Genomic DNA, 24,895 nt, shown 5'->3' on the forward strand with positions numbered 1-24,895 from the left:
AAAATTTAACACCTGAAAACTGCTGTCAAATCAGTTGACTTGTGCAAGATTTTAACCTATATGACAAGTATACCTAACATTTTTTAAAGCTTCTGTGACTGAAGCCACTAAAATTAATTCTTATTGTCTTCTCAATTACTTATACTCTAAGCAAAACTTGTGCCAGAACCTACTAGAACTTAGTTACAAATTCTATTTTTGTAGGCAGGAAAGACCTAGTCACATGCCCCTCCCTCCCCTTCACATTCTCTTAAAACTGACACTTCCTGTGCAGTCCCCTGGATGAACAGGAAGCAAGTCCCACATGCAAAATGTGCTGATATCTCTCATCTGTCATAAGGTAACAAATCCATCCATGAATCAGGGATAATAGCACCCACACAACAGAAACTGGAAAAAGCATTCACTGAAGCACTGGGCTGGACATTGGAAGCACACAGACCTCCCCCTCCTCCCATCCACCTCTTTCCAGCAGACATTGAACTTCTTCATTGAAGTACTGTTGCCTTCAACTGCACATTTACCATTCACACCTCAAAGTAAACACAGAAAGTAAGTGTGCAAAAAATGGAGTTTGAAAAGTGCTTGTAACTGAACTGAGAATTTTCACACTAGCTTTATTAGCAGGAAGACATGAGGTTTTTTTTCTCAATTACACTAACTATGCAACAACTGTAAGCTGTGAGGATTCCTATCTGTAGGAAATATAAGAATTTCTGCTAGAAATACAAATTTACCAATACAAGTAAGTAATTAAAATGTTCCCTTACATTCAAGTCAGCCTTTGTAGAAAAGGTGGACCACACTCCTGTGTAGTGATGCCACTGTGCCACTGCTGGTAGTCATTGCAGTGTCACATGTAAATGGGAGCATAGGAAGCTGCAAGTGACAAAGTGACAAGAAATCTATTTTCAGTGTTCAGCTGCATAACCCACCAGGAGCACATTTTGAGTCGCAGGTCATCAATAATAAGTTATTTTCTTCTACACAGGTCAATATGATCTCCCATGGAAAACTTTCAAGTGTTTACAAATACTTTGATAATGAGCAAAAGCAGACTTTTTTATCAGGCAGGAAGCAAAGGGTTCTTTAAAACTGTTTAATTACATGTTTCAGGTAAGCACAGACATTACAGGTAGATTTCCCACCACTCAATATTTACATTCTTTTCTCTCGGCTTGAGCTGTTCATTAAGAGTGTTTTTCAATCAACATCCTTGTCAATCACTTTTGCTGCAAAGAAGGGTGCTGGAAAAGAACTATTGCAGGAAACATTCCATCAAGGCATGATTTTCTGTGAGGCTTTTCTCCTTCAAGAACTACATACTAGTAGTTCAAGATATTTTGGGAAAATCCTGGCTTCCAAGATGACCTGAAGAATGCATTGAAACCAAGCAGTGTGTTGAAGTCCTATAAATTGTTGAATCAATACCAATACATATGTTGTGGAGCTGAAATCCTCTTTTCACTGGCACTGCCATTGCTGTGTGGTTTCTGTTAGGACAGTTTTACACCAATTTTGTTCTGTTCCTTTTTCATTAGCCTTTGTGCCTCTTTCTCCATTTTCTTTCGCTGTTGTTCTGCTGCTCTTTTTTCCCTTTCTGCTATCTTCTGTTGTCTGTAATTATAGAAAACATGAATTGCTAAATAACAGACAATTTTCAGCATGGTCATACCTTAAGTTCTTGTCAATATATACATTATTATAACTAATAAAAACAGAGCTTCAGTCTATTGTCATTAGGCTCAGAATGGTCATTCTTTTACTCTGATGAAGTCCTTTCATCAGGTTAATCTAGAATTGTAGAATATTTTGAGCTGGGGCCCACAAGGATCATCAAAGTTTAACTCCTGGCCTGCACAGGGCCATCCCCATGAATCACAACATATGCCTGACAGGTTGTTTGAACAGCTCTGGCAGGCTTGGTGTTGTGACTACTTGCCTGGCAAGCCTGTTTCAGTGATCACCCTCAGGTGAAGAACCTTTTCATAATATCCAACCCAATCCAATCTAGATTTAGGCAGTAATATTTGTTCAATTATTCTGCAATTTAAAAGCCACTAGCTTCTCAAAGATTCAGAGGAAGTGAATCAGTGAGAGTACAGGACACTTGTACAGCCTAGAGCAAAAACTAAAAACCTATCTAATGCTTTCAGGAGTAGCTCAAAAGTTCTGAATTTTTGCTGTTTTGGGGGTTTCTTTGAGATTGTCACCCCTTATTGTGCATTCTACCTGACAGCAGACAGAGCTGTCAGTCTAGCAATACGCAGAGTAATAATATTTGCCACATTACAGTGGCAGATTTTTATAGTTTCCACATATCTGAACTGATGCAGAAGGGAAGAAGTGCTATTCACACCAGCCATTTATAGAGACAGCAAAGTTGCAAAAAGCCACATGGTGTTACTGGTTACATGGTTGTTCATGGGCAATTCTGAAGGGAGGGATCAGGGCAGCTGCTGTTTCTTTCCCAGGGATGACCCGCAGGACACAGAGCTCCTGCACACAGCAGCAGTTCCACGCCCTCTGCTGTCTGGGAACCTGCACTCAGCTCTGCACAGAGAGAGACCTCCACCCTGCCTCAGACACAGCAACTGGCCAACAAAAACACAAACAAGAGCTGCTACTAAAAATGTGTGAGCTTAACTGCTTCCACTGGGATAAAAACTTCACTGGTAATATAAAGTCTGAAGTTGCAGATAGGTATCTAAAATTTGCAGAAGAAACTAAGTTCCAACTAACTCAACTGAAAATGCAATTTATCATCCACTACACTAACTCATCACTAACTGGAAAATTTCACTGCATCACAGCCCATAACCTGCTGGAAAATGGGGGAAAAAAGAGACTACAGGAATTTCTCAGGCTCTGATAGCACTGTCAGGCACTTCAGCACTGTCTTTCTGCATCCCTTAATTCCAGGGAGCATCTGACTTACTATATGTGCTCATTTCAACTGTTAGCTTATTCATGAACTCACCAGAGAAGACACAGGAAACAGTCTTCACTGCTAATTAGCAGGACACAGCCCATTTCTGCATGACTGATCAGCATTCCATTACTACTCAAAAAATCTGGTCTTACTCAGCACCAACAGGTACCAGACACAGCAGGCTAAGGGAGACCCTTACTTTTTCTGCACACTCATTTCATTCTCAAAAAGCACCACTGGAATATAGTCAGCATTAACACTCTGGAACGTTAGGAGGACTCTGTCCTCTGTTTAGCAGTATGAAATATTATACAAGCTTCTTTCATGTGTTACACTTATACATTAGGTCACCAGAGTGGCCACAGGATCTTCAGATCGTTTTGCAGACCAACTTCCACCATTAAAAAGAGACTCCATACCACTTCCTTACTACACTCTGTTGAAATCAGAGCCAGGCCTGTCTAGTATTACACTTAAGTTTTATGTTTAAATGTCAGATGTTAAAGACCAGCAATGTATACTGCAGGAGAAACTAAACCCAGAAGGGATTTTCTATCAATCTTGCTAAAAATCAGCCAGACTTCACTCATTTACAGACAAACATTCTTATTTTGTCATGAATAAAACAAAGATTTCATTTCACCCAGCTGGGATACAGCTTACATAATGACCAGCTGTACTGAGGTAGTCAGCCATAGCTGGGCAAGTTGTAAGCCTAGACAGCTGGAGTTCTGATCATGTTCTATCTACTGGAAATATTTAAGCACACATCTGCTCTATAACAACTGCAGTTTGATAGGTTATAGAGGCTAAAAAGAAATCCTATGAGAAATATCCATTTGAGTTGAACCCTTTCAACGGTAGAGATGATAGGCTGAAATCTTTAGGATAGGTTCAACCAAATACCATGACACTTTGAAAAATTAAAGCTTTTCAGAAATCCCACTATCATCAGAGATCTCTCTTCCTAAATATTCTAGAGCATGAACCTAAAACAGTAGGCAAAAATACAACTTTGACCATCCCGGAAATACTCACTGCACAAATTTTATACTCCATGAATAAACTGGCATATATATGTACATCAGATAATTTTTGGTTGCTAATTCATATATGAAAAACCCCTGCTCCAACACAGCCTCCACAGCTAGCAAAAGTAGCAGTTTCATTTCTCACTTAGAAAAGAAAAATAAGTCTTTTTGTCTTTCATTTAAGTCTCAGCAGCCTGCACTCTAGCTATTAAAGATCTTACTGAGTCTACTGATATTCTTTATAGGAAAAAGTACTATCCATGGAACAAAACCAGCCCAAAAGTACATCATTCATGTCACAAAGCTTGTACTTCGGTACAAGACCTGAAATAGTAATGAAGTTTTAAGAAAAAAAAAAAAAAGACAAGCAAGGTTCTGACCAGACTGTACACATGAAGTCTACAAAAGTATTTGCATTATAACCCTATTCTCACATGATAAGTTGCTGCAGAGCAAGACTGACAGAGATAATAAATTGAATCAACTCTCATGATTAGTGCATTGAAAGTGAGCTGGTAAATTCCTTCTTGTCTTATTTCACAGATTGAAAAAGTTAATTTTTCAAAACATTAAAATAACTTGATCAGAATCCTTTTCTTTTCCCTACAACACTTATTTTCCTTACAATGATTTTTGAATATGTCACATCTTTCTTTCATATTATCACTGGTGGACCATGGAAGTCACATAGTTGATTCAGTGAGAAGAATTACAACAGCCTAGGAAGCTAAAGTTATCTGAGGCTGGTTACCTGATGATGTAGCAAGCAATAAATTAGATACAACTGTAAGTCACTAGTTCAAATCATTGTGTATAATTAACTTAAACTGGATTTGCATCTCTATAACCTCCATACCCCTTAAAGAAAAAAAAGAACACAAACTGAATGGCTGAAGTATTCACACTGACTTTGTGCAAGACACTGATTTTACATCCAGCCTTATCAGCTAGTTTAGTTAAGTCAGAAAAGCCTAGCTCCTACAGGGATTCCAAGCATACACTTAACACTTCACCTTCTTTTACCTTACGCACATGGTTATGTCCTTTTTATAAGGACATCAAGTGGGTATTTTACTTAAGTAATGTGATCTAAACATAATAAATTATTGGGGTGGGGATTTTTTAGCGCCTGCATGCGCTTGTGTCAATGTGTTGTTCCAGTGATTTTTCAGATTTCCCCTACTATGTCATCTACTAAATTAATTAGATCCAAAATGTCTTCTGGTGAATACCAGTTACACAGAAATTAGATACATAAAAATAATTTGTCTTAAGAGGTGTTTAACAATTCTTGGTTCTTACCAGAAAGGTGATTCTTTTACATGTAAAACCTTTACACAGTGTTAAAGTAATTTCAATTACCTAAGAACTTCTTCTGCCTGCCAAGCAGCATCTTCCTCTTCTTCCCAGGCATTTGTGTTTTCTTGCCAAGTATCCAGGTCTCCCAGTTCAGGCTGAAACAAAAGAGATGTTCTAAGCACATGGAAAAATTAGAACACTGGTGTTGTGACTGCCAGAGTGGCTCCTGGATGACAGCAAAGCTTCCTTAACGTTTATTTTTAACCTTAATGTTTCAGACTGACAGAAATATTTGAAGTATGGCAGCGCTTCTTATCTTATTGTCCATGCTTTTTTCTCTGCTATAATATTGAATTTTTTCAGTTGCCAAAGGGTTTTTTGGACAAAGGAGGGAAGGAAATAGTGGAGTGCATTTCTAGCAAAAGGAAGATAAATTGAGCAGATTATATGAGTAGATGTAACAGACTTCTGGCAGCTGCATGGACAAACCAACATGTACATCCACCTGTTTTTTGTGTCCAGTATCAGTTGAGTGACACTTTTACTCAGTGAAAGTCTTTTCCTGAACTATTTTCATAAAGGACAGTACAAGGAGGTGGTATAACCATTCTGTACCCTTTTGTGCACAATGTTAATCAAAGTAGAAGCAATGTTAAAAAAGGCAAAGCGGAAGGGAGGGAGAACATCTGCTGGCAACTGGACAATTTTTTCAAAGGCTAAGAAGCAAATATTAGGAGACTGCTACATCACAATCCTTACAGAAAGGAAAGGAGAAGCAGTTAAAATGGGTCCAAGATAATAAAGCAAAGGCTTTATTATTTACTTATACTCTCAAAAAAGCCTTCTAGTCTTTTGTTAGTAAAATCCAAAACTTATAGTTCATTGCTTTAGTAGATTTGCAATCATGTGAATATTTGGAAGCTTCTTACCTTTTTATCACTGATCTATCAAGTTTCTCAGCAGAACATGTTGAATTACTTCACTCTCCTCTCAATTTTAAAACAATTTCAATTATTCCACAGCTATTCCTCTTACTCCCCAAAATGCACACCTTAGGCAGACTATTCCTTCCCCTACAGCACATCATTTAACTGACAAATACAAGATAAACACTTAGAGCATACTTACAGATTGGTGAATAAAAGGAATATCTTGTGTAGCTGCTAATCTGCTAGAGAATCCTGTGTTTCCCTCTGGAATCCCAAAATTTAAAGGCTCTCGTTTTTTAACAACTATCTGAAAATATTAAAACAAAGCAACAAAACAGTGTTAAATCAAAGCACTGCACAGACTCCTTGGTGATAATATAATGAGTACTGAGTGTACAGTACTTAACATCTCTGTCCCTTAAACCTGGTCTGGTTCTGAAAGCTGCACAGCCAAATGAACTTACAAGGGAAAGATGCTAAATGCAAAAAAAAAAAAAAAAAAAACCAAGCAAAAAAAACCAACAAAAAACCCAAAAAACCCTCCTTCCCCCACTAGCTTTTTCTTTAGTCACATAGAAATATGTGACTGTATCAAGATAGAGAACTGGCACAAAGAATCACATATCAAATAGCCATACCTCCCAGTACTCATAAAAGCTACCAATTATGTGATATATTGCTTGAAGAAATCCTGCTTCTGTGACAGGTCACTTTAAGGTACTACTTTTGAGGACAGTGCTGTCTGCACAGTTGTACTACACTGTAGTCTCAGTTCTCTCAACTACTCCAATAACATATCCATGCAGTTTCAATAGGTGCAAATTCTGTCAACAACAACTAGTAAAGCTCTGTACTGGTTTGGCTGAGAAACTGCTTTTCCCAAAACAGTTGCCAAGATCATGTATCCTCATTTGTCTTGACCTCAAGTCACAAATTTTTAGCCTTCTTTGAGTCTCTGCTGCTTCCTACCAAGGCAGATCCACAGTGCCACTGCCTGTATGCTAGCACCAATCCAAGAACAGAAAGAGAACTACACAATCCTATTGAGCAATGACAGACTGTTATTTGACTGAGGTTCTATTTCCAAATAGGTGAGTATAGATGAGAGACAACATGAGTAGACAATACCTCAAATTCAGTGGAAATAAACACAAATTCATACTGAATGTTAACTTGGCCAAGTTAACAGGGATGTTCTCTACAGTGCCTGCAGTCATCCCTAGAGATAAATTTAAACTAAATCCAGTATACTATACTCAAACAGCATGGACTCTTCCCCAATTTTGTTCTGAACCTGAAGTTCATTCTATCAGGCAAAAATGTCAATAGATATAAAGGAGAAATCTACCTCTCCCTAGTCCTCTTCTGCTCCTCAGATTTTGGGAGATCAAAATCCTTAGAAGAACTTAGAATTTAGGATAGTGCAGATCCTGAATGTACAGAAAGCTGACACCAATATCCCCTTCAGTTCACAGGATGATTCAGGTTGCAGGGGACCTCAGGAAGGTTTGTAATCCAGCTTTTTCCTCCAACCACTATCACTCTTAAAGCTGATGAAAGTACTTAGGGCTTATCCACTTGGGGTTTAAAAACTTCCAGAGATGGAGGCTGCACCTCTTCTCTGGTAACCTATTCCAGTACTTGTGAGGATTTTCCAGTCAACTCCAAGTACTTACAGTACCCACCTGAAAGATTTGCACATAAAAACAAAACCTGCTATCACCAGATTTTAATCAGTGTTTATTTACAATCTTGATGCTCCTGTAGAGAAGCCCTCCCATCTTGTCTCCATTGTAAAAATGGATATTTGAGGAACAAGCTGTTTTGGAATATCACTTCCCTAATTCCAGCCTCTCCATTATAACTTGGTGAAACAAATAACCATTGTTTTCTGAAACAGCAGGGCTGCTCCCTCAGACTTCAGTAGAGCAAGGCATGGCAGGTCTTTGATCAAATAAGAATATGAGCACAAATGACTAAAGGGTTCACACATTATACTTCCCAGAACTTTTAGAGTATGAAACTATTCACAAGTTTCCAGTAACTTGAAGACTAAAGACGTAAACATGTGATAGCATCACATTTGTTAAGATCTCAAAGATCTTAACACTGAACATGATAAACTATGCACCAGTATCTACTCTCATTTACCAACAGCACCTTCTGTAAGTTGCCAATTTACTTGCTTTTATTTACTTGCTTTTATTTTAAAGCAAGGAAAACCCTACATAGATATAGTTGAAAGTGTAATACTTACTTTTTGAGTTTTTCTTATAGTTGGTGCCATATCTTTGAAATAATCAGGTTCCACTTGTTCCAAAGAATTTTGCTGAGCAGCCACATTACCATTGCCACCTTCAATCTTCACACTTGTAGGTGCATCTTCATCCCATGAAGACCAGTCTTCTACTTCAGGCTGAATATAAGAATATATTACAAGTTAATATTATCTGCAGGTAAATACTTGTCTTTTTATATCTTGCTAAAATATATACTTAATATTGTATCACATATATAATAGTATTATATTGTTCTTGGATATATATATATACTGTAGGACTTGTATAATCACCCTGTTAAGGGATTAAGTCACCTAGCATTTTAACAATTACCTGCTTAGGAACAGATGAATAATCCACTGTGGTTGGCAATGTTATTTGGTCTCCACTTAACTTTCGCCCTCTTCCAGACCTGAAAAAAAAATGTAGGATTCCTCCAAGCTCTGAAAACATAAGCACTAAGTTTAAAAAAAAACAAAACAGGAAGTCTGAGAACAACACTACTGAAAATAGTCATGGCTAAAACATCTAGTGCTTTAATTACTTTTGTATTACCTTCTGTCAGTAAAAGACTGCTAAGCAAAGGAATTCCATCATAAATTCAAAGTTGTGTTCACAAGAATATCAAAGTGCAATTTACTTTTCCAATTGCAGTGAAAGAGGAGAAATACTTCAGAGAAATATGAAAATGGACCAACTCATCTGCATAATTCAGTCACAATTTTTAGATTGTCAGTGCTTATGAAACAAGCACTAGTGATCTATATTTGCCAAAGAACCAACTTTCTACTGTAAAATGAGATTTTTTTCTATTTGTTTTAAATTTTAAGCGATATCTAACAAATAGCTTTCTGAGCTGCTTGATTTGAAAGCTCCTCTAAAGCTCTTTTTTCTTCAAAGTCTAAACAGAGGTAGTATGAGTTTATGCAAGTCAACAGCTTTAACTCAATTCATGCTTCTACTTTCAATGCACTTTCAGCAACTATACAGAATAATTTTAATTGAAAACAACACTAATGCATTGTAAATACACCACCTAGATATTTACTTCATGGCAACACTCAAAGATTGGAATAATTAAAATATTCCTAGCTGACATTCACTGTATTTAACACTTTACAACACATCAGATGCAATTCAGGCTCACACTTAGGTTTTTTCCAAAGAATGTAAGCTCCTACAGCAAAGCACTCGTGTAATTGACCATATGTAGCTTGGAAAATATAATGTTTTTTTCTTACTACTGATGAGAATAAACTGGGAAACTTCAATTTCTAGTTTCTGTCCATTAGTTTTAGTATTAGAGAACATACTACCAACTGACTAGCTAACTTGCTTGTAACATCACCTCTACTGTATGCTGGTAAGTGACTAGATATATTTTTTCTACTCTAGACCAAATATTCCTCCTTCAGAAAGGTCAAGTGCTATAATAAAATTTTCCAAGTTTTATTTCATTAACTCTACTCTCTTTATAAACTGTTCCTTTAAGTTGAAAAGCAACAGAGTTTAGGGGTAAAGGAAGGTGAAAACACCTTTCCCTCGAACACATTAGGAACTTCTGGTTGACGAGATTTTTTCGACATCTCTAAAGAAACCCAAGCTTGGAAACATCCTCCTTCAGACCTCTACAACATACATCCTAAATGCTATTTACATTTATTTACATTTAATACTATTCTGCACTGACTTTCTCTGTATGATCTAGAAGGTTAGCAAGTGGCTCATGACAAACATGAATCAAGTCAAAATGGTTACAGCAAGAAGGCTGAAGGTAGAAAGAAAAAGTTTGTGTTACACAACACTAGAAAGAATTTGGTACACAGAGCAGCACCAAGGAAGGTACAGATCTCCACTTCTTCTAGGAAGGGAACAAGATGCTTATAGGAACAGCTGCTTCACAGCCATTATTAGATACTGATCACTGCTCTGAATGCCAAATGCCTCAAGAATTATTGGATTTGTTTCTCCTTACTAATAAGCAGCATCTAGATTTCTCAGTTGGAGAGAACTAGAGATTTTAAATGGAAGGAAGTTTAATCTCTTTTTATACTTGCATGTTTTTATTTCCTGAAAACTGGATTTAGGCAGTCTGCTGCTTATCAAGAAAAGGTTTAACTAAAGAAAGGACTAGTATTATACGTAAGCTCTATGCTGCCTAGAAAGTTGCACAATCCCTACAGGCACTTGGTCAAATGAAAACCTACTGTGAACTATTTAATCTAAGTAAGTAGTAGCACATATCCATTGAATTAAAATGCATGTTTAATTAAATCATATTTGCTGGTTATTAGGCATAATTATATGAAGGGGTTCACTACAGGAAAAAAATTATCAAACTACAGTTTGCAGCTGACAGTGAATAGAAGAAACATCTGCAGTTAGTGGTCTGAATTAATGTGATCCAGTGACTTGCTTATGTGAAAGATGTTAAATTTTCATTTCTTCAACTAACCGTTATTCAGCAAAGAAACAACTGAACAAATACACAAATTAAAGAATTAATTTGATTTAGTTTTCATCTGTGTTGATTATTTTGCAATTAGTAAAATCAGAACTGGTAAAAGTGTGGCTGGGTGCTGGGGGAAGGGCAGAAGTACAAGAATCTGTAATTGAAAAATTGAAAAAGAAAAGGTAACCAAATTAAATACCAAATTAAATTGTTTACCTGCATATTAACTTTTTAATGAAAGAAAGCACTGCTGCCAGGCAAGTACAGACTTTAAAGAGTCGAAACTGTGTTACGGCCATGGTAAGAAACCCTTCCTGTAAAAGAAAAAAGTTAGATGCAGAGGATTACACATCTTTATACATTACTTAAAGCCAATTACCTTAGTTGCTACTAAGCTAGGAGCATTCCATGAAGCTGTATTAATGCAAGGAAAGAGAGCAGGTACCTGCAGCAAAGATGCTACCTGCCTACTACTGAATATTTCACTGATGTAAATAACACAAGTATCTAATATATATGGCCTTTAAAGAAACAGCACAAAATCACAGGAAAGTCACAGTTAAAGACACTCTTAAAGCAGAAGCACAGGCAATCATTTGCAGTGCCTGTGCAGCTGATGTGTTTAAGACACTACCAGTGGCACTGAACACTGGCAGTGCAAAACAGAATAATCATCAGAAAGAAGCTCTTGCTTGCTTGAGCATGTCTTGCATATACAAATTATAGATTTAGTCATTAAGTGCAACGCCAAAATTAGCTGTTTAAATTTACCTCCCATTTTGATGGAAATGTATGACGAGAACAAATATTGCTTATTTTAGAACTAGTCTCACTGAAAAATCATCGAAGAAAGAGTGTTCATCCTGTATGAACTACTGCACCAGCTAATCCACAGAGCTATTGATACTTCTATGCCTGACTGAATCATGATAGCAAACACAGAAAATAAAAAATTCATCTTTGGCAGAAGCCACTCCTGTTTGTAGCTATTTTTAAGTGACAATTTGATAATCTAGAGAATTTATATTCATCACATCTTTCCAACACACCACCTTGAATAGCTACAGGCTGACTCAGAAAAATCTGCTGGAATTCAAGACCCCTTTTCTCTTCCATAGGTGAACATTTCAGAGTAAAGAATAAGAGGTTAGGCATCACAAACAACTTCTCATTATACACATCTATACTTGTAACAACATTTTCTGTTGCAAGTTTAACATACCTCCTGGTGAGAAGAGAAGGCAGCCCTGTGACATTTTCCTCAGGCCATGAGTATTCCATGGAAGGACATGTTGATTTCAAATATGCTATGGCATTTAAATCACTTTTTATATTCCAGGCTTTAAGTTAGGAAGAGTCAGGAAGGTGGATCATTAGGTAGGCTGCTCCAACACTGTCCTGAGGATTTTATTAAAAAGGTACATAATGGGATTTGTGAGCTTCACGGAGCATAGATGTATTTTTACTGGTGCTCATAGACAACGTAACTACTATTAAACAATAGCAATATAGTACTGGAAATATTGCTTTACATATTGCTCAGAACAGGACTTGCTGCTACTGAAAAATCATACAGGGGCTATTAAACAAGCAGGGCTAACTTTTACTGCAAAATGGAAGGCTTAAGTCAGCAGTACCCACAAAATTACAGACTGCACTACTGAGATGTAGCTCAGGAGAAAGGCTTCATAGGACACCTATCACCTCGACTTCAACATTTGTGCTATTTTATTTCATTCCATGGGAGACTTAAAATTTTATGTAGAGAACTTTATACCAGGTTGGATTAGCTTTTCATCTAACAGAATTAGAAAGCAGTCAGTTCCCACAAAGAAGCAAGAACAGACATTGTCCCACATATTTAGCTTTTAGCTTAAAAGACTGGATTGTCATTTCATATTATGCTCAAGCTCTTCCTTCCCTTTCAGAATGAGAAATGTTGACAATGTCTAGATGACAGAAGAATGCATCAGTCAAGAATTTGAATTATTAGGAAATAATAGAAGTTAGTGAAAAAGAGTGAACACTAATAAGATGGAAAGTTTTCTATCCTAAAGGTAGAAATTATTGCAAACCAAAACTGAATTGGTAAAAGAAAATGCTAGAAACTCTGCTTGGGATTTGAGGCATGAAGAGCATGTGATCTGCTGAAATGATTATAAAGGTACGTATTTTTTGAAAGGAAGCTCACTCCACTCCACCAGAATCCACTCTTTTATCAGCTTGGCAGGCAGGAGGGAAGGAGTAGAACAGTACTCAGTATTAGCAAGAGTAAAGCTCTTTTCCCTTGTTCAGGCCATCTAACTGGACAGTACAGACAGACCCTAAATTTTAAAAACTCTTAACTATTGACTGAGAAGGTTTTTTCAGGAAGTTACCAAAAACCTTTGCAGACTCAATATTGTTTATGCCTAAAGTCAAGGAACTAAGAACATTAATAAGTGCAAAACTAAAAGCAGAACAATGTTCAGCTGTGTCAGTTACCAATATATATATTTATATGTGTACATATAAATGAGCCCAGTTTTCAACTCATCTCTACTTTTTCATATATCAAATTGCATACTGTATTGAGCTCCCAATATAAAGTTTACCGAAAAAAACATAATCCACAAGAACTCTGGCTTGCAGTGCCAGTGGACTAACTCAACAACAGTGAAGTCCCATTTGGCAGAGTTCAATAGCTATCATTATTCCCCATGACACTCAGGTAACTTGAACCTCTCCACTTTCCATGTGTCAGGCAAAGATTTCAGAGTTACAATGAGACACCTATGGCCAGTTAATATATTTGTGATAGAGCTGCATTTCATTTCAGCTGAGCTACAATTAAGCCTTTCAAAGGCTGGACTTGATGATCTTGGAGGTCTTTTCCAACTTTAATGACTCTATGATTTAATACAGTAAGCACTGTTTCACCCACTGTTTTCTGAGCACTCATTGCAGTCTTCCCAGTTAAGCTCCATACACTATAAACTGCCAAATGCACAACCAGAGCTTTGTCAACAATATGCTATCAGCCAGCCATACTAATGCTAGCAATCACTTACCTTTAAAAAGAACTTTCCCCTATGTATCTGACTTTTATACTGATATTTATGATTCAAAACAGCATATATGTATAAATTTAATTAATATTATTTTTTATAAATTAAATTAAATTAAATTATTATCTTGAAACAATTATTGTCTCAAGGTAAGGATAAGTATTTTTCCCTTTGTTTGAAACAGCACTTGAAACATGTGCATTGTTGGTTTAAGAAGAGCACTACCTGGAAAGTTAAAGGTTTGCTAAAGGTTTTGAGTTTTGTTTGGTGCCTTTTGGGGGTGGGTTCTTCTGGGAGTTTTTTTTATGTTAATTAAATTTCTCAAGGAAAACCATTTTATATTTGGAAGTAGTTGTATGAATATAGATGTACACAGAACCTTAACTTTCCTCAGTCCACTGCAAATTTAATTCACATGATACCATTATACTAAACTTGTTAAGTGAAACAAGGTGTTCATCCTTTTGTTGTCCATCTTTCTCAGACACTGGAAAGAAGCACAGACATGTATCTTCTCTTTCTCCCTGGAAAAAATACTGAACAGTGTAATGCCAAATGACAGGCCACAACATTGTGTCTTTCTTTTCTTAAGCCTTTCCTTGATAAACGATCCCAAAAGGAACTATGACTGTACCAGCAGTCAATTATAACACAGGATGACAGACATAATGCAAAGTTGCAATGCTACATCAAAAATCCTAAAACATTTCTTAACAGAGGTAAATGTGAAACACTGGACTAAAATTCAGAAAATCTGGTAAGAGTTGTCTGCCAGCCTGGTACATCTTTCTGCATATTACACTTCATGCCTCAGCTTCCCATTCATAACACAGGATAGATTTCCTTCTCCCACTACTGGAATTGCTTTCTTACATTTATGAGACTTAGGGTCAAATGAACTTCCATTACAACAGATATAAACAAGCAAAAAATCAACACATGAATCTTAATTTAACACCCATGGTCAACTCAGCAATTTTGTAACAGACATCAAATTTAGCTGGAGTTTGACTTGTGCATCTCATACTGCCTTGCACTGGTAAAATGTCACAACAGGTGTTCACAGGGAATATGAGCACAGAAAGGACTAACAGACAACAGCCACAAGATGTTAAACACTTTAGAGCCAAGTAACAAGATTGAGGAAACTTCAACATTTTAGAAACTCATAAAGGAAACAGAATGAAGGGAGGTAAAGGTCAGAATTTAACTGAACAGTTTTACTTTGCTTACAGCTTGCAACAATGGCCTCATTAAAGCTCCTGGCACCTCTGACTTCAGTGACAGCAGCCAGCATAGTCTACCTGCAGGTGGACTGTTACTCAACTATGGTGCAATAAGCAAGACTCTCACTGTTTATCATTGTACAATAAGCACACTGGCACCTGGAGAAACACTTCCTCTTTCATAACCTAACTGTACACACAAATATCACTTAAACAGGATTTCTACAGTCAGAGACAATTCTAAAATAAAGTCACTTTGGGGCACCGAAATTATTTTAGAAACCTGTTTTCTCCTAATGAACTCATCTTTTACTGTCACATCAGCTTTCTTTCACATCAGCTCACTTGTGACTCTGGAATGTAAACACAAACACACCTTGGAATCAGTGATTTTAGCCTATATTAAACACAGCTAAATAACCAGACGATGATGCCTAAAATAATTTGTCTGAAACCGAAAGGCTCCCCTCTAATTTACATAAGGATACAAAAAAAACCAAAAAACTTTACTCTCCTAAAGCAAAACAAGAAGTTCATTTTCTACTATAAAAAACTACCACGACCTTGAGTGTTTACATTGGTCAGGACCAAAAATCCATACCGGTTCAGCAGTGCTTCTGTGTTATCTGGAAAGGCTGATAAAACCTTAGCAACATTTCAGTGGTAAGGACAGAATCTCTTAAAAATTGATCTTGTATGAAGTTCCACATAAGTGAACAGTCAATCAAAGATCAGAAGTAGGTATAGAGGGAGATGGAATTTTATTAAGATTAGTAGATAGAGATAAAAAACATGATTTCAAGCACACAAACCTTCCTCCAAATCGTGAATGTTATAGATGTATAAAGACACTTTGTATTTTAAAAAAGACAACGTAATGATTCAAGAACAGCTTTCAGTCAGGTACTAAAAGACAAAACCAGCACTTCCTGCATTTCAAAGACCATGACTCTGTAGCCTGATGAGAGGTTCCACTGCCTTTTTCCTGGTTGATTTGTTTGGTTTCTTGGTTTATTTTACACAGAAAAATAATACTGGGAACACGTGTGTGTGGAGGGAAAAAATCCTTTCTTGACTACCAAGTTTAATAAATAGATATATAAAGTGACAGCATCACTGAACCTTAAAGCCATTCTATTATGGCATTAGGGAGAGAAGCAGAATCAAAAGGGAAGATCAGGAGGCATCTCCTCTATCTAATTGTAGGTGAGTGACTGTGGGATGTTTGTAGAGGTACTGTAGTTTCAACACTGATGTTCCAACTTTCAGTGCAAATACCCTAATCAGGCAGTTGAAGTAGCTGGGACAGCTCACTGACATTAATCACAGGCAGAGTAAAATCATCCAAAGTACTCAAATCCAGAAAGAGATTCTGTCAAAAGCTGCAGAAGATACTGGAAGTCAAGGCAGAATGTCTCTCTCTAACTAAGGGCAGCAAAAATTGGTGATTGCTGCCAATTCCTGAGTTATTTCTAGACACCAAGTACTCTTATATATAACATACAGAGTTTCAACTCTTTTTTAAACATATTACTCTCAGAGCCATGAAACTTCTGGAGTAATACCACATCTGACCCCTTCCTCTCCAAGAAACTGAATATAGCTACAGCCTCATTAATGTGAACCCCTGAAGCTTTCTGTTTTGAATTAGAATAACTTCCACTCTTCAAGGCAGTATTAGTTAAAATAGAAAGTTTATGATCAGTTATCCTTTGACAATTCCTTACCTATATGTATATCACTGTCTTGTGAAAACCAGCATATAGAACACAGCTTGAAGCAATGCAGTCTTGTGAGACTACACCATAACTTCATTCACCTTTGCAACAAGTCTTTTACATAATGCACTAATTCACAAAACTAAAGTTCTCAGACATAGAACCAGAGTATGAGACCCCAGTTCTGTGCCAGTCCTTATGTGCCATCCTGGACCTAAGTTTTCTGTAACTACATGGAATGCCAGAGACAATAAATTAACACGTTCATTGTTACTACTACAAAATCATCTTGCAATACCCGTCTTGAAGAGAAACAGCTATTTATAAACAATGGCAATACAAGATGGCCTAAAGAAATCCCTGCAGTGCACATGTGCATTTCCACACAGCTATAAAGCAGCAAGCTATGTCATTTTTCATAAGATATGCAACTCTGGCACTGTGAACTCATGACCAAAAAGCAGTGCCCTACCATTCTACCGACCAGCCAAGGCTTGAATATTATTAGAAAACAGCACCGAAGCCAGAGAGTAACACTTAATTTTTCTGTGAGCTATTAGAGATTCTTGAGTACTTAAAAGTGTGCTAAGAAACTTTCACACGACATATTATTAAATCTGCCCGTCAGCGTACACAGTACTTAACCCCAAGCAATGCCCTCCCACTACAAGCTCTGACAGGACGCGTGCCCTCGCCCTTTCCCCCTTTCCCACAGGGTGCCAAGCCCCTCAAACCCCAAACGCTGCCCATCTACTGGACCGCCACTCCATGTTCTTGGCAGCCCAAGAGATCCGCCCCACTTCGCCCCGAAGGGGCCCGGACCGGCCGGGCAGAGGCCGCGGGCCCGGCGCCCCCGGGTCCCGGGCCGGCCGAGCAGCCCCGCCGCCGGGCGAAGGCCGCGGGGCGGCGGCCCGGGCTCGGGCGGGCCGGAGAACCGCGCGGGCAGGGAAGGCGCCGAGGCCGGGCCCCTGCCCAGCAAGGCGGAAGCGGCGCCCGGCGGCGCAGGAGCCGACCCTCCCCGCTCACCTGCCCCGGCGGGGAGGCCTCGCCGAGGGTCGCGGGGCTCCAGGGGCCGAGGCGGCCGCTCCCGCAGCCTCCGGCCGCCCCTCATCCAGAGCCGGGCCCGCGCCGCTGCGCCGCCGCCCCGCGCGCCGCCATCTCGGTCCCGTCACCCGGGAGACGCGCCCGCCCCTTCCGGCCGCTCCGCCTGCCGTGCGCTCCGCCCCGCCCCGATCCGATCCGCTCCGCCTGCCGTGCGCTCCGCCCCGCCCCGATCCGATCCGATCCGCCGGCCGTGCGCTCCGCCCCGCCTCTCTCCGATCCGCCTGCCGTGCGCTCCGCCCCGCCCCGATCCGATCCGCCTGCCGTGCGCTCCGCCCCGATCCGATCCGCTCCGATCCGCCTGCCGTGCGCTCCGCTCCGCCCCGATCCGCTCCGCCTGCCGTGCGCTCCGCCCCGATCCGATCCGCTCCGATCCGCCTACCGTGCGCTCCGCTCCGCCCCGCCCCTCTCCGATCCGCTCCGCCTGCCGTGCGCTCCGCTCCGCCCCGCCCCTCTCCGATCCGCCTGCCGTGCGCTCCGCCCCGCCCCGCTCCGCCCCGCTCTCTCCGATCCGCCGGCCGTGCGCTCCGCCCCGCCTCTCTCCGATCCGCCGGCCGTGCGCTCCGCCCCGCCTCTCTCCGATCCGCCTGCCGTGCGCTCCGCCCCGCCCCGCCCCGCTCCGCCCCGCTCTCTCCGATCCGCCTGCCGTGCGCTCCGCCCCGATCCGCTCCGCCTGCCGTGCGCTCCGCCCCGCCCCGCTCCGCCCCGATCCGCTCCGCCTGCCGTGCGCTCCGCCCCGCCCCGCTCCGCCCCGCTCCGCCGGCGGGCACACGTGGCGGTCCGAATACCTGCGGCGGGCCTGTGGCGCAGCCGTGCCGCCCTGCCCGCCCCTCCCGCTTCCCTCCCGCCTCCCTCCTGCTCCCACAGTGGCTGAGAGCTCTGAGCCGCCTCTTTGGCCCTCCGGGGAGTTGCGAGAAAAAGGCGTTGTACTTTAGAGGTGGCGGGTTGCTGCACACGTGGCAATAAATGTGTTCGTCTGTGATCGACAGGAGCTGTAAATTTGGATGTTACTGAAAAACAAACATTGCTGAAGTTCTTTCTGACCGGCGCGGCCACAGTTTGCTCACCAGCTGCTTGTACATTTTAATGGCTGTTTAAGCGGTGTTGTGAACCTCCAGTTGTGTTACACTCGGTAGGCGAGGTGAAGACAAACACGTTTGTCTCTTTCTCCCATGGAAATGTAGTCAGTTCTAGAGCAGCACTAATACAGCACTCCTTTCAACTCCAAGCTGTAGCACTCAGTTCTTTGTGTGCTCTTTAAACCTTCCCATAAAGAGGTCCTGTTCTAGGTTTGCCCAGCTGCTGTGCTCCCTATGTGTTCCCTACGGCAGTGAGGGGATGGCTCTTGTGAGGAGGCACTGGTCTCACAGAGAGTTCCTTCATTTCCCTTTCCCCATGTCCTAACAGACACCGTGACTGCATTTCCACAACTCTTCATCAGGAAGAGGCTTCAAAGGGACACGGAGCCAAACATGCTATAGCTGACCATGGGGCACGGACCCTGCCAGCCACACGAGCAGCGTGATCTGGGGGTGTCAGGGTCCACACCACATGCGGAGTCCTGATAGGTTCTTTTAGGGATCTCAAAGCGCAAAAGACACAGCAGGGGACAAAAACAGTTTACTTTTGCAAAAATGCACTTTATTTAGTGCCAACCAAATGCGATAGAGGGACAGGAAATAAAAGAGAGAGAGAGACAGAGAGAGAGAGAAGGGGTTGGGATTATAGCTACCAAGACGGGCAGACGATCCTTGTTGAACCAGCCGATAGATGTCCGTTGCCATCCGGGGAGATCTCGGGGGTCTTTAGTTTGAGGGTGTCTATTACAGTCTTTTCCAAGGCGTTGGGCGACTGGCCAAAAGGGGGGAAGATTTATGCACTATTGTATGTGGAGATGGTTGCTCCAAGAAGCAGGTGGAAACAGGACGCTGCGCAAGTGGCCTGCGTGGGAACAGCGCACCATGGCAAGCTCCAGGCACACCGACAGTCCTTGTGACCAGTTCTGCAGCAAGTATCCTGCGTAGGAGCAGCACACCGTGACCAGCTCATTGTTCTCACACCTGTGGGAGCAAACCGGCCCTGGTTGGGATGGGCACCACCTGAGAACAGTCACTTGGCATTCCTCTCTTCCCTGGCCAGCGCCTTTAAACTGCAGTTCTTTAGGCCTCAGGCGAGGGTCGTTGGGCAGAACAAACGAGAGGCTCTTAGATGGACTCTTACACCACCCTGTGACAAACGAGCGTCGCTGAGGAACTCCAGCAGTGTGAGGTTGTGACGTTGTAGCATCTTCAGGACTCATCATTGGTAGCATATCCCGGAAAACAGGGACAGAAAAATTAGGGATAAGAAGGGAAAGAGGAAAGGAAAAAGAAAGAAATAGACACAAAGATAATAAAGCAAAAATAATCACAACAAATTGATTAAAAAACAATTCTTCAAACAAATCACAATCATATTAGCTAAAATAACTTTTGAACAATCAAAATTAAAACAAATCAGTAAAATAACTTTCAAACAATATTAAAGCAAATCAATATTGATTATAATATGTTTAACAAAATTGATTAAAGCAATTGTTTTTCTAAACATTATTAAAACCAATAATAATACCAATCATAACAAGCAACAAACAATTCTAATCAGTTTGCTGTTAAAGGCCTAACTTTTACTGCTCGTGTAGGAAAAGTCACAGCCCATTAAATTCACTGCTACATTTTCTACAAACACTAAGTTACAAGCAGTTCTTACACACACACATCCATTACCTATGTACACCAGCACTTTTGCAGGAGTCTCATCAAGATGTATTTCAAAATGACATATATTTTACTCTGTGTCTAAACAGATGTCTTGGGCCACAATGGCATTGCTTTCACAAATGAAACCCTGTTGCTCCCGAACAACACAAGATTCCAAATTAACAGTTTGCCATTTCTCACCAATTTGACGGGCCCATTCTCTATGCTTGAAAGGATAGAGAATAGTTCCATCATGATTCAATCCTAACACAATGATGGGGTATATCAAATGCACTGAAGTGTTGCGTATTGTCAGCACAAAGGCTGTGGCTGTATTTGTACTGGGGTTGTAGGTAAAATTTACCAAATTCCACCAGGACTGGAACTTCTTTTCAAAATCATTAGCATTGTCCCAAATTATTGTCCGGATTTCAGTAGGGAAAATACCTTCTTCCCCTTCCCTTTTGCATCCAAAGCTGTGCCTGGACACAGCTGAGGGCTAGGGAGATGTTGTTTTGAGCAGCACCAAGAGCATCAATTTTCAATTTGTGATCATTTACATTTGCCTTTTCCCAATCTGGTAAAATGTTTGATAATAACCACTGTTGTGTCCCCAGGGCTGTCAAAGAGGACTGCAGAGGTTGTTTCAATTTGGTCAGGTCTCTGGTGGTGGCAACCAATTTGTTCATTAATACCTCTGAATCAATGCTATTTAGAATTCCTAATCCTGTTCCCACAACACTGGTTATGTCTCTTGCCAGGTGGTCCACCCCTGAAACAAAGTTTGTAAAAAAGGTGAACATTTTGGCTGAAACATTGTTCTGCATCAATAATTTAACTTGTTTAAGGGACCACGCCAGATTAAACAATATTTGTTGTTGTCCAGTTTTCTTAATTATGTAAGGCCCAATTTCAAAAATCTTTAGCTTCAGCACAACCGGTGGTTGGGTAGTGGGTGTTGTAGGCATTACAACGTTGACATCAAATTCTCCCCAGTATTTAGTGTTGTTCTCACCACACATCACCTTGTGAGAGAATTGCACATCAGTTAGGTTCAACCAACAATTCTGATTTTGAGTCTCACAGTGTAAAACACAGCCATGAGGTCCTATACCAGAACTGTGTATGGGTTCCAACAATTAACTCACATCAGATGGCAATATCAGAGCCTTGTATTAGTGTAAAGGGAAGAAAAACTTTATTTTTGCTATCCAGCACTAGGGAAACTGCATACCAGGGTGTATAATTACTGCAGTTAACACAGGTTTTGCTACAGCATTTATTTTGAACTTGTAAGTCAGACCTTGTAAGCCTGACGGATCTGTTGGGTCATTTTGCCAATTACATGTCACATAGGTTGGTTTGGTTAAGGTAAAATTGTACCAGCAGTCGGTAGGTTCATGCTTACAGAGCTTGGTGATTTCGACATTGTTGGTGCTGGGGTCTAGGGTGTAATTACCAACATTATCCTGCCGACAACACTACAAAAAAGGAGTTTGCTTTTTGCATTTCCAAGCTGTAGTGGGACAAAGAAACTTTGTAATGTTGGGGTGCAAACTACTTGTTATGTCTGGTTCAAAGAGATTTCCAGTTAATGCAATGGAGGTGGCTTTCTCATGGGAGGATCCTTCTACCTTTCTGCATCCTACCTCAATTTTTTCACCAGTTGTCCCAGTTAGCATCCGGACCCAGTCCTTTCGGTCCCAGCCCCACTCATTTTGATGGTATACCTCTGAGTCATGCAACACTACGGTCGCTAGGTTTGGGCAACGACCTCCAGGGCAGGATCCTTGAGCACTGGTGTACCTGATGGCAGCTCGAGTCCATGGCCATTCAGCTGGGCTTTGGCCATGCAGGTATGGTAGGATGTAGAGGAGTATTATTAATGTTAACATGGTTATCTGGCTTTCATGTCATTTGAAGTGTCCCTCGGAGTTCACCTGCAATTATAAACACAGTAAAAACTGCCATCTAGTGGCAGGGTGTTAAAATGATGGGATAATCCAACGGGTATTTATCCGGTGTTGTCTTCCCACAGCATCAGATGCTACCCATGCAAATTTATTCAAAGGAGTTTTCAGCACAAGTGGTACCTCTCCTACCATAGGGAGGTCTACTAAGACAGGTTGTCCAGGATAATGAGCTGTATTCTTAGGATTATCAGGTCCTTTTAATGAAGGAATTATGGTTGGAGCTTTGGGGCAAAAAGCATTGATTTTTGGGCACCCATTCACCCCCCATCTTTCATTTACACCTTGAACGGCTTTAGGCAACCGTCCATCCCAGTTTTCTTCTTGTGGTTTCAGAAGCTGTTTCAGGAGACCACTGGTCCTTTCTATGATTCCATTGGCTTGAGGGTAGTAAGGGGTGTGGAAAACCCATTTTATTCCTTCACTTTTTGCCCAATCTTGCACTACTTTAGCAGTAAAGTGGGACCTATTATCAGATTGAATTTCTTGTGGTTTTGGGAAAGTCCCAAACCATATCTGCAATGCTTTAACAGTATTTTCTCCTGTAGCCCTTTTGAAGGCCCCGGCCTGTACTAACCCTGACATTATCTCAACTCCCACTAACACAAAATGTTTTCCTCCTGATCTCTTAAAGGGACCAATATAATCTATCTGCCATGCATCCCATGAGCCTTTCTCTCCTCTCAAGTGTAAAGGGTCATCCTCTAAAGGATGTCTCTCCAGCCGTTTGCGACACTGCTCGCAGGCTGATACACAAGTTTTACACATTTCTCTGGTAACAGGCCAACCTCGAGCATGAGCTTCTTTGTACAAATCTTTTGCACCTGTGTGCTGTCTTTTTATATGTAACCACTCCAGCAAGCATTCCCAATCTTCAGTAATTTCTTCCCTTTTCAGGGGGCTCAATCTTGCTAATTCATCAGCTCTGTTATTCCATTCTCCTGCTGGATTTCCATCTGTCTGGTGAGAGGCTACCCACCCCACAGCAAAACTTCCCTGACTTGCAATTTGTAAAATGTCTTGCCATTTTTCTTTCTGCCACACTGGAATCCTATTAACTTCCCAATCATTCAGTTGCCAAAAGGTCAACCACTCTGTACAGCCTTTAAAAACAGCATAAGAATCAGTGTAAATACAAACAAGGGAAGTATTTTGTTTTTCCTTTTGAAAAACACTCCAAACAGCTATTAGCTCCCCAGTTTGGGCACTGCCTTCCCCTTCTGTAATGATCTGCTCACCGGAGGAAATGTGTAAGGCTACAGCTTTATATTTCCACACTTTTCCTTCTCTCTTGGCTGAAGTAAACCAAGCATTCGCTGTCTGCTCAGGGGAGAAGGGAGGGGCTACCTTGATTACTGAAGCTGGTTTTTCCTGGCTGCTATTCAAGTTCTCTGTTTCTTGTATTGGCAAATTTTTTACAGCACGTTCAGTGATTGAGAAAATGTGACAGTAGTGTTCTATTTGAGCATACCATTTTCTCATAGAGGCCCGTCGGGCAACCCCTTCTGGAGGAGGGGTCCCAGAGGTAACAGCTTTAATTACTTTAAAAGGACCTCTCAATACAATTGGCTGCTGTCTTGTGATTTTTTTCTACTTCTATAAGAGCCAGGCTAACAACAAACAGTCCTTTCTCCCAGATTGTGTATCTTTTTTCAGCATCTTTAAAGCTACGGGAGTAAAAGCTAACAGGTCTTGTTGGGCCTTCAGGCCCTCTCTGCCTTATGTGTACAGACAACCCTGAAGAAACGAAACCCCATTCTACCTGGAAAGGATCTGTTGGGTGAATAGGGCCTAGGGCCTGATGGGCTGTTGCTTCAAAAATCAATAATTGTAATGCTTCCTCCTGGGCTGAGCTCCAGTCCCATTTCACCCCCTTTCTTAACAGATTATAAAGAGGCCTAGCAATAATTGAAAAGTGTGGAATGTGTTTTCTCCAAAATACTAACAATCCTAAAGCTTGTTGGAGTTCCTTTCTGGATTTAGGCATTTTAATCTGGTCTAAAGAGGTTAAAGTATCAGGTGGGATACATGTCATTCCGCCCTTCCAGAAAATCCCCAAAAATTTGACTTCTTGTGAGGGTTTCTGTATTTTCTCTGAAGGAATCTGCAAACCAAGGCTTTCTAGGTGGGAAATTATTTTCTATTGCGCATCCCTCACTTCTTCTTTTTCTTC

General features: G+C 40.8%; 1 protein-coding gene across 2 annotated transcripts; it reads right to left on the bottom strand.

Annotated features, from left to right (window-relative positions):
• Positions 1-1,085: 1,085 nt before the first annotated feature.
• Positions 1,086-18,106, bottom strand: EBAG9 (estrogen receptor binding site associated antigen 9). Of its 2 annotated transcripts, XM_056484860.1 has the most exons (8): positions 17,940-18,106; positions 12,145-12,320; positions 11,139-11,236; positions 8,804-8,882; positions 8,449-8,607; positions 6,391-6,498; positions 5,326-5,417; positions 1,086-1,617 (listed from the first exon to the last, which is right to left on the bottom strand). In XM_056484860.1, exons 3-8 carry the CDS (start codon positions 11,219-11,221, stop codon positions 1,497-1,499), a joined length of 642 nt encoding a protein of 213 aa, XP_056340835.1. In that variant the 5' UTR covers positions 11,222-11,236; positions 12,145-12,320; positions 17,940-18,106; the 3' UTR covers positions 1,086-1,496. The 2 variants fall into 2 exon arrangements, with proteins under 2 accessions (XP_056340835.1, XP_056340834.1); XM_056484859.1 differs by lacking the exon at positions 12,145-12,320.
• Between the last annotated feature and the right edge of the window lie 6,789 nt (positions 18,107-24,895).

The sequence above is a fragment of the Oenanthe melanoleuca genome, chromosome 2 (assembly GCF_029582105.1).
Source record: "Oenanthe melanoleuca isolate GR-GAL-2019-014 chromosome 2, OMel1.0, whole genome shotgun sequence".
NCBI classification, from domain to species: domain Eukaryota; kingdom Metazoa; phylum Chordata; class Aves; order Passeriformes; family Muscicapidae; genus Oenanthe; species Oenanthe melanoleuca.

Coding starts and splice junctions, on each gene's coding strand:
- EBAG9 (XM_056484859.1), bottom strand. CDS start 11,221: ATGGCCGTAACACAGTTTCGACTCTTTAAAGTCTGTACTTGCCTGGCA. Junction 8,883..11,138: donor ATTAAAAAGTTAATATGCAG/GTAAACAATTTA, acceptor TTTTTTTTTCAG/GTCTGGAAGAGGGCGAAAGT. Junction 8,608..8,803: donor ATTCATCTGTTCCTAAGCAG/GTAATTGTTAAA, acceptor TCTTATATTCAG/CCTGAAGTAGAAGACTGGTC.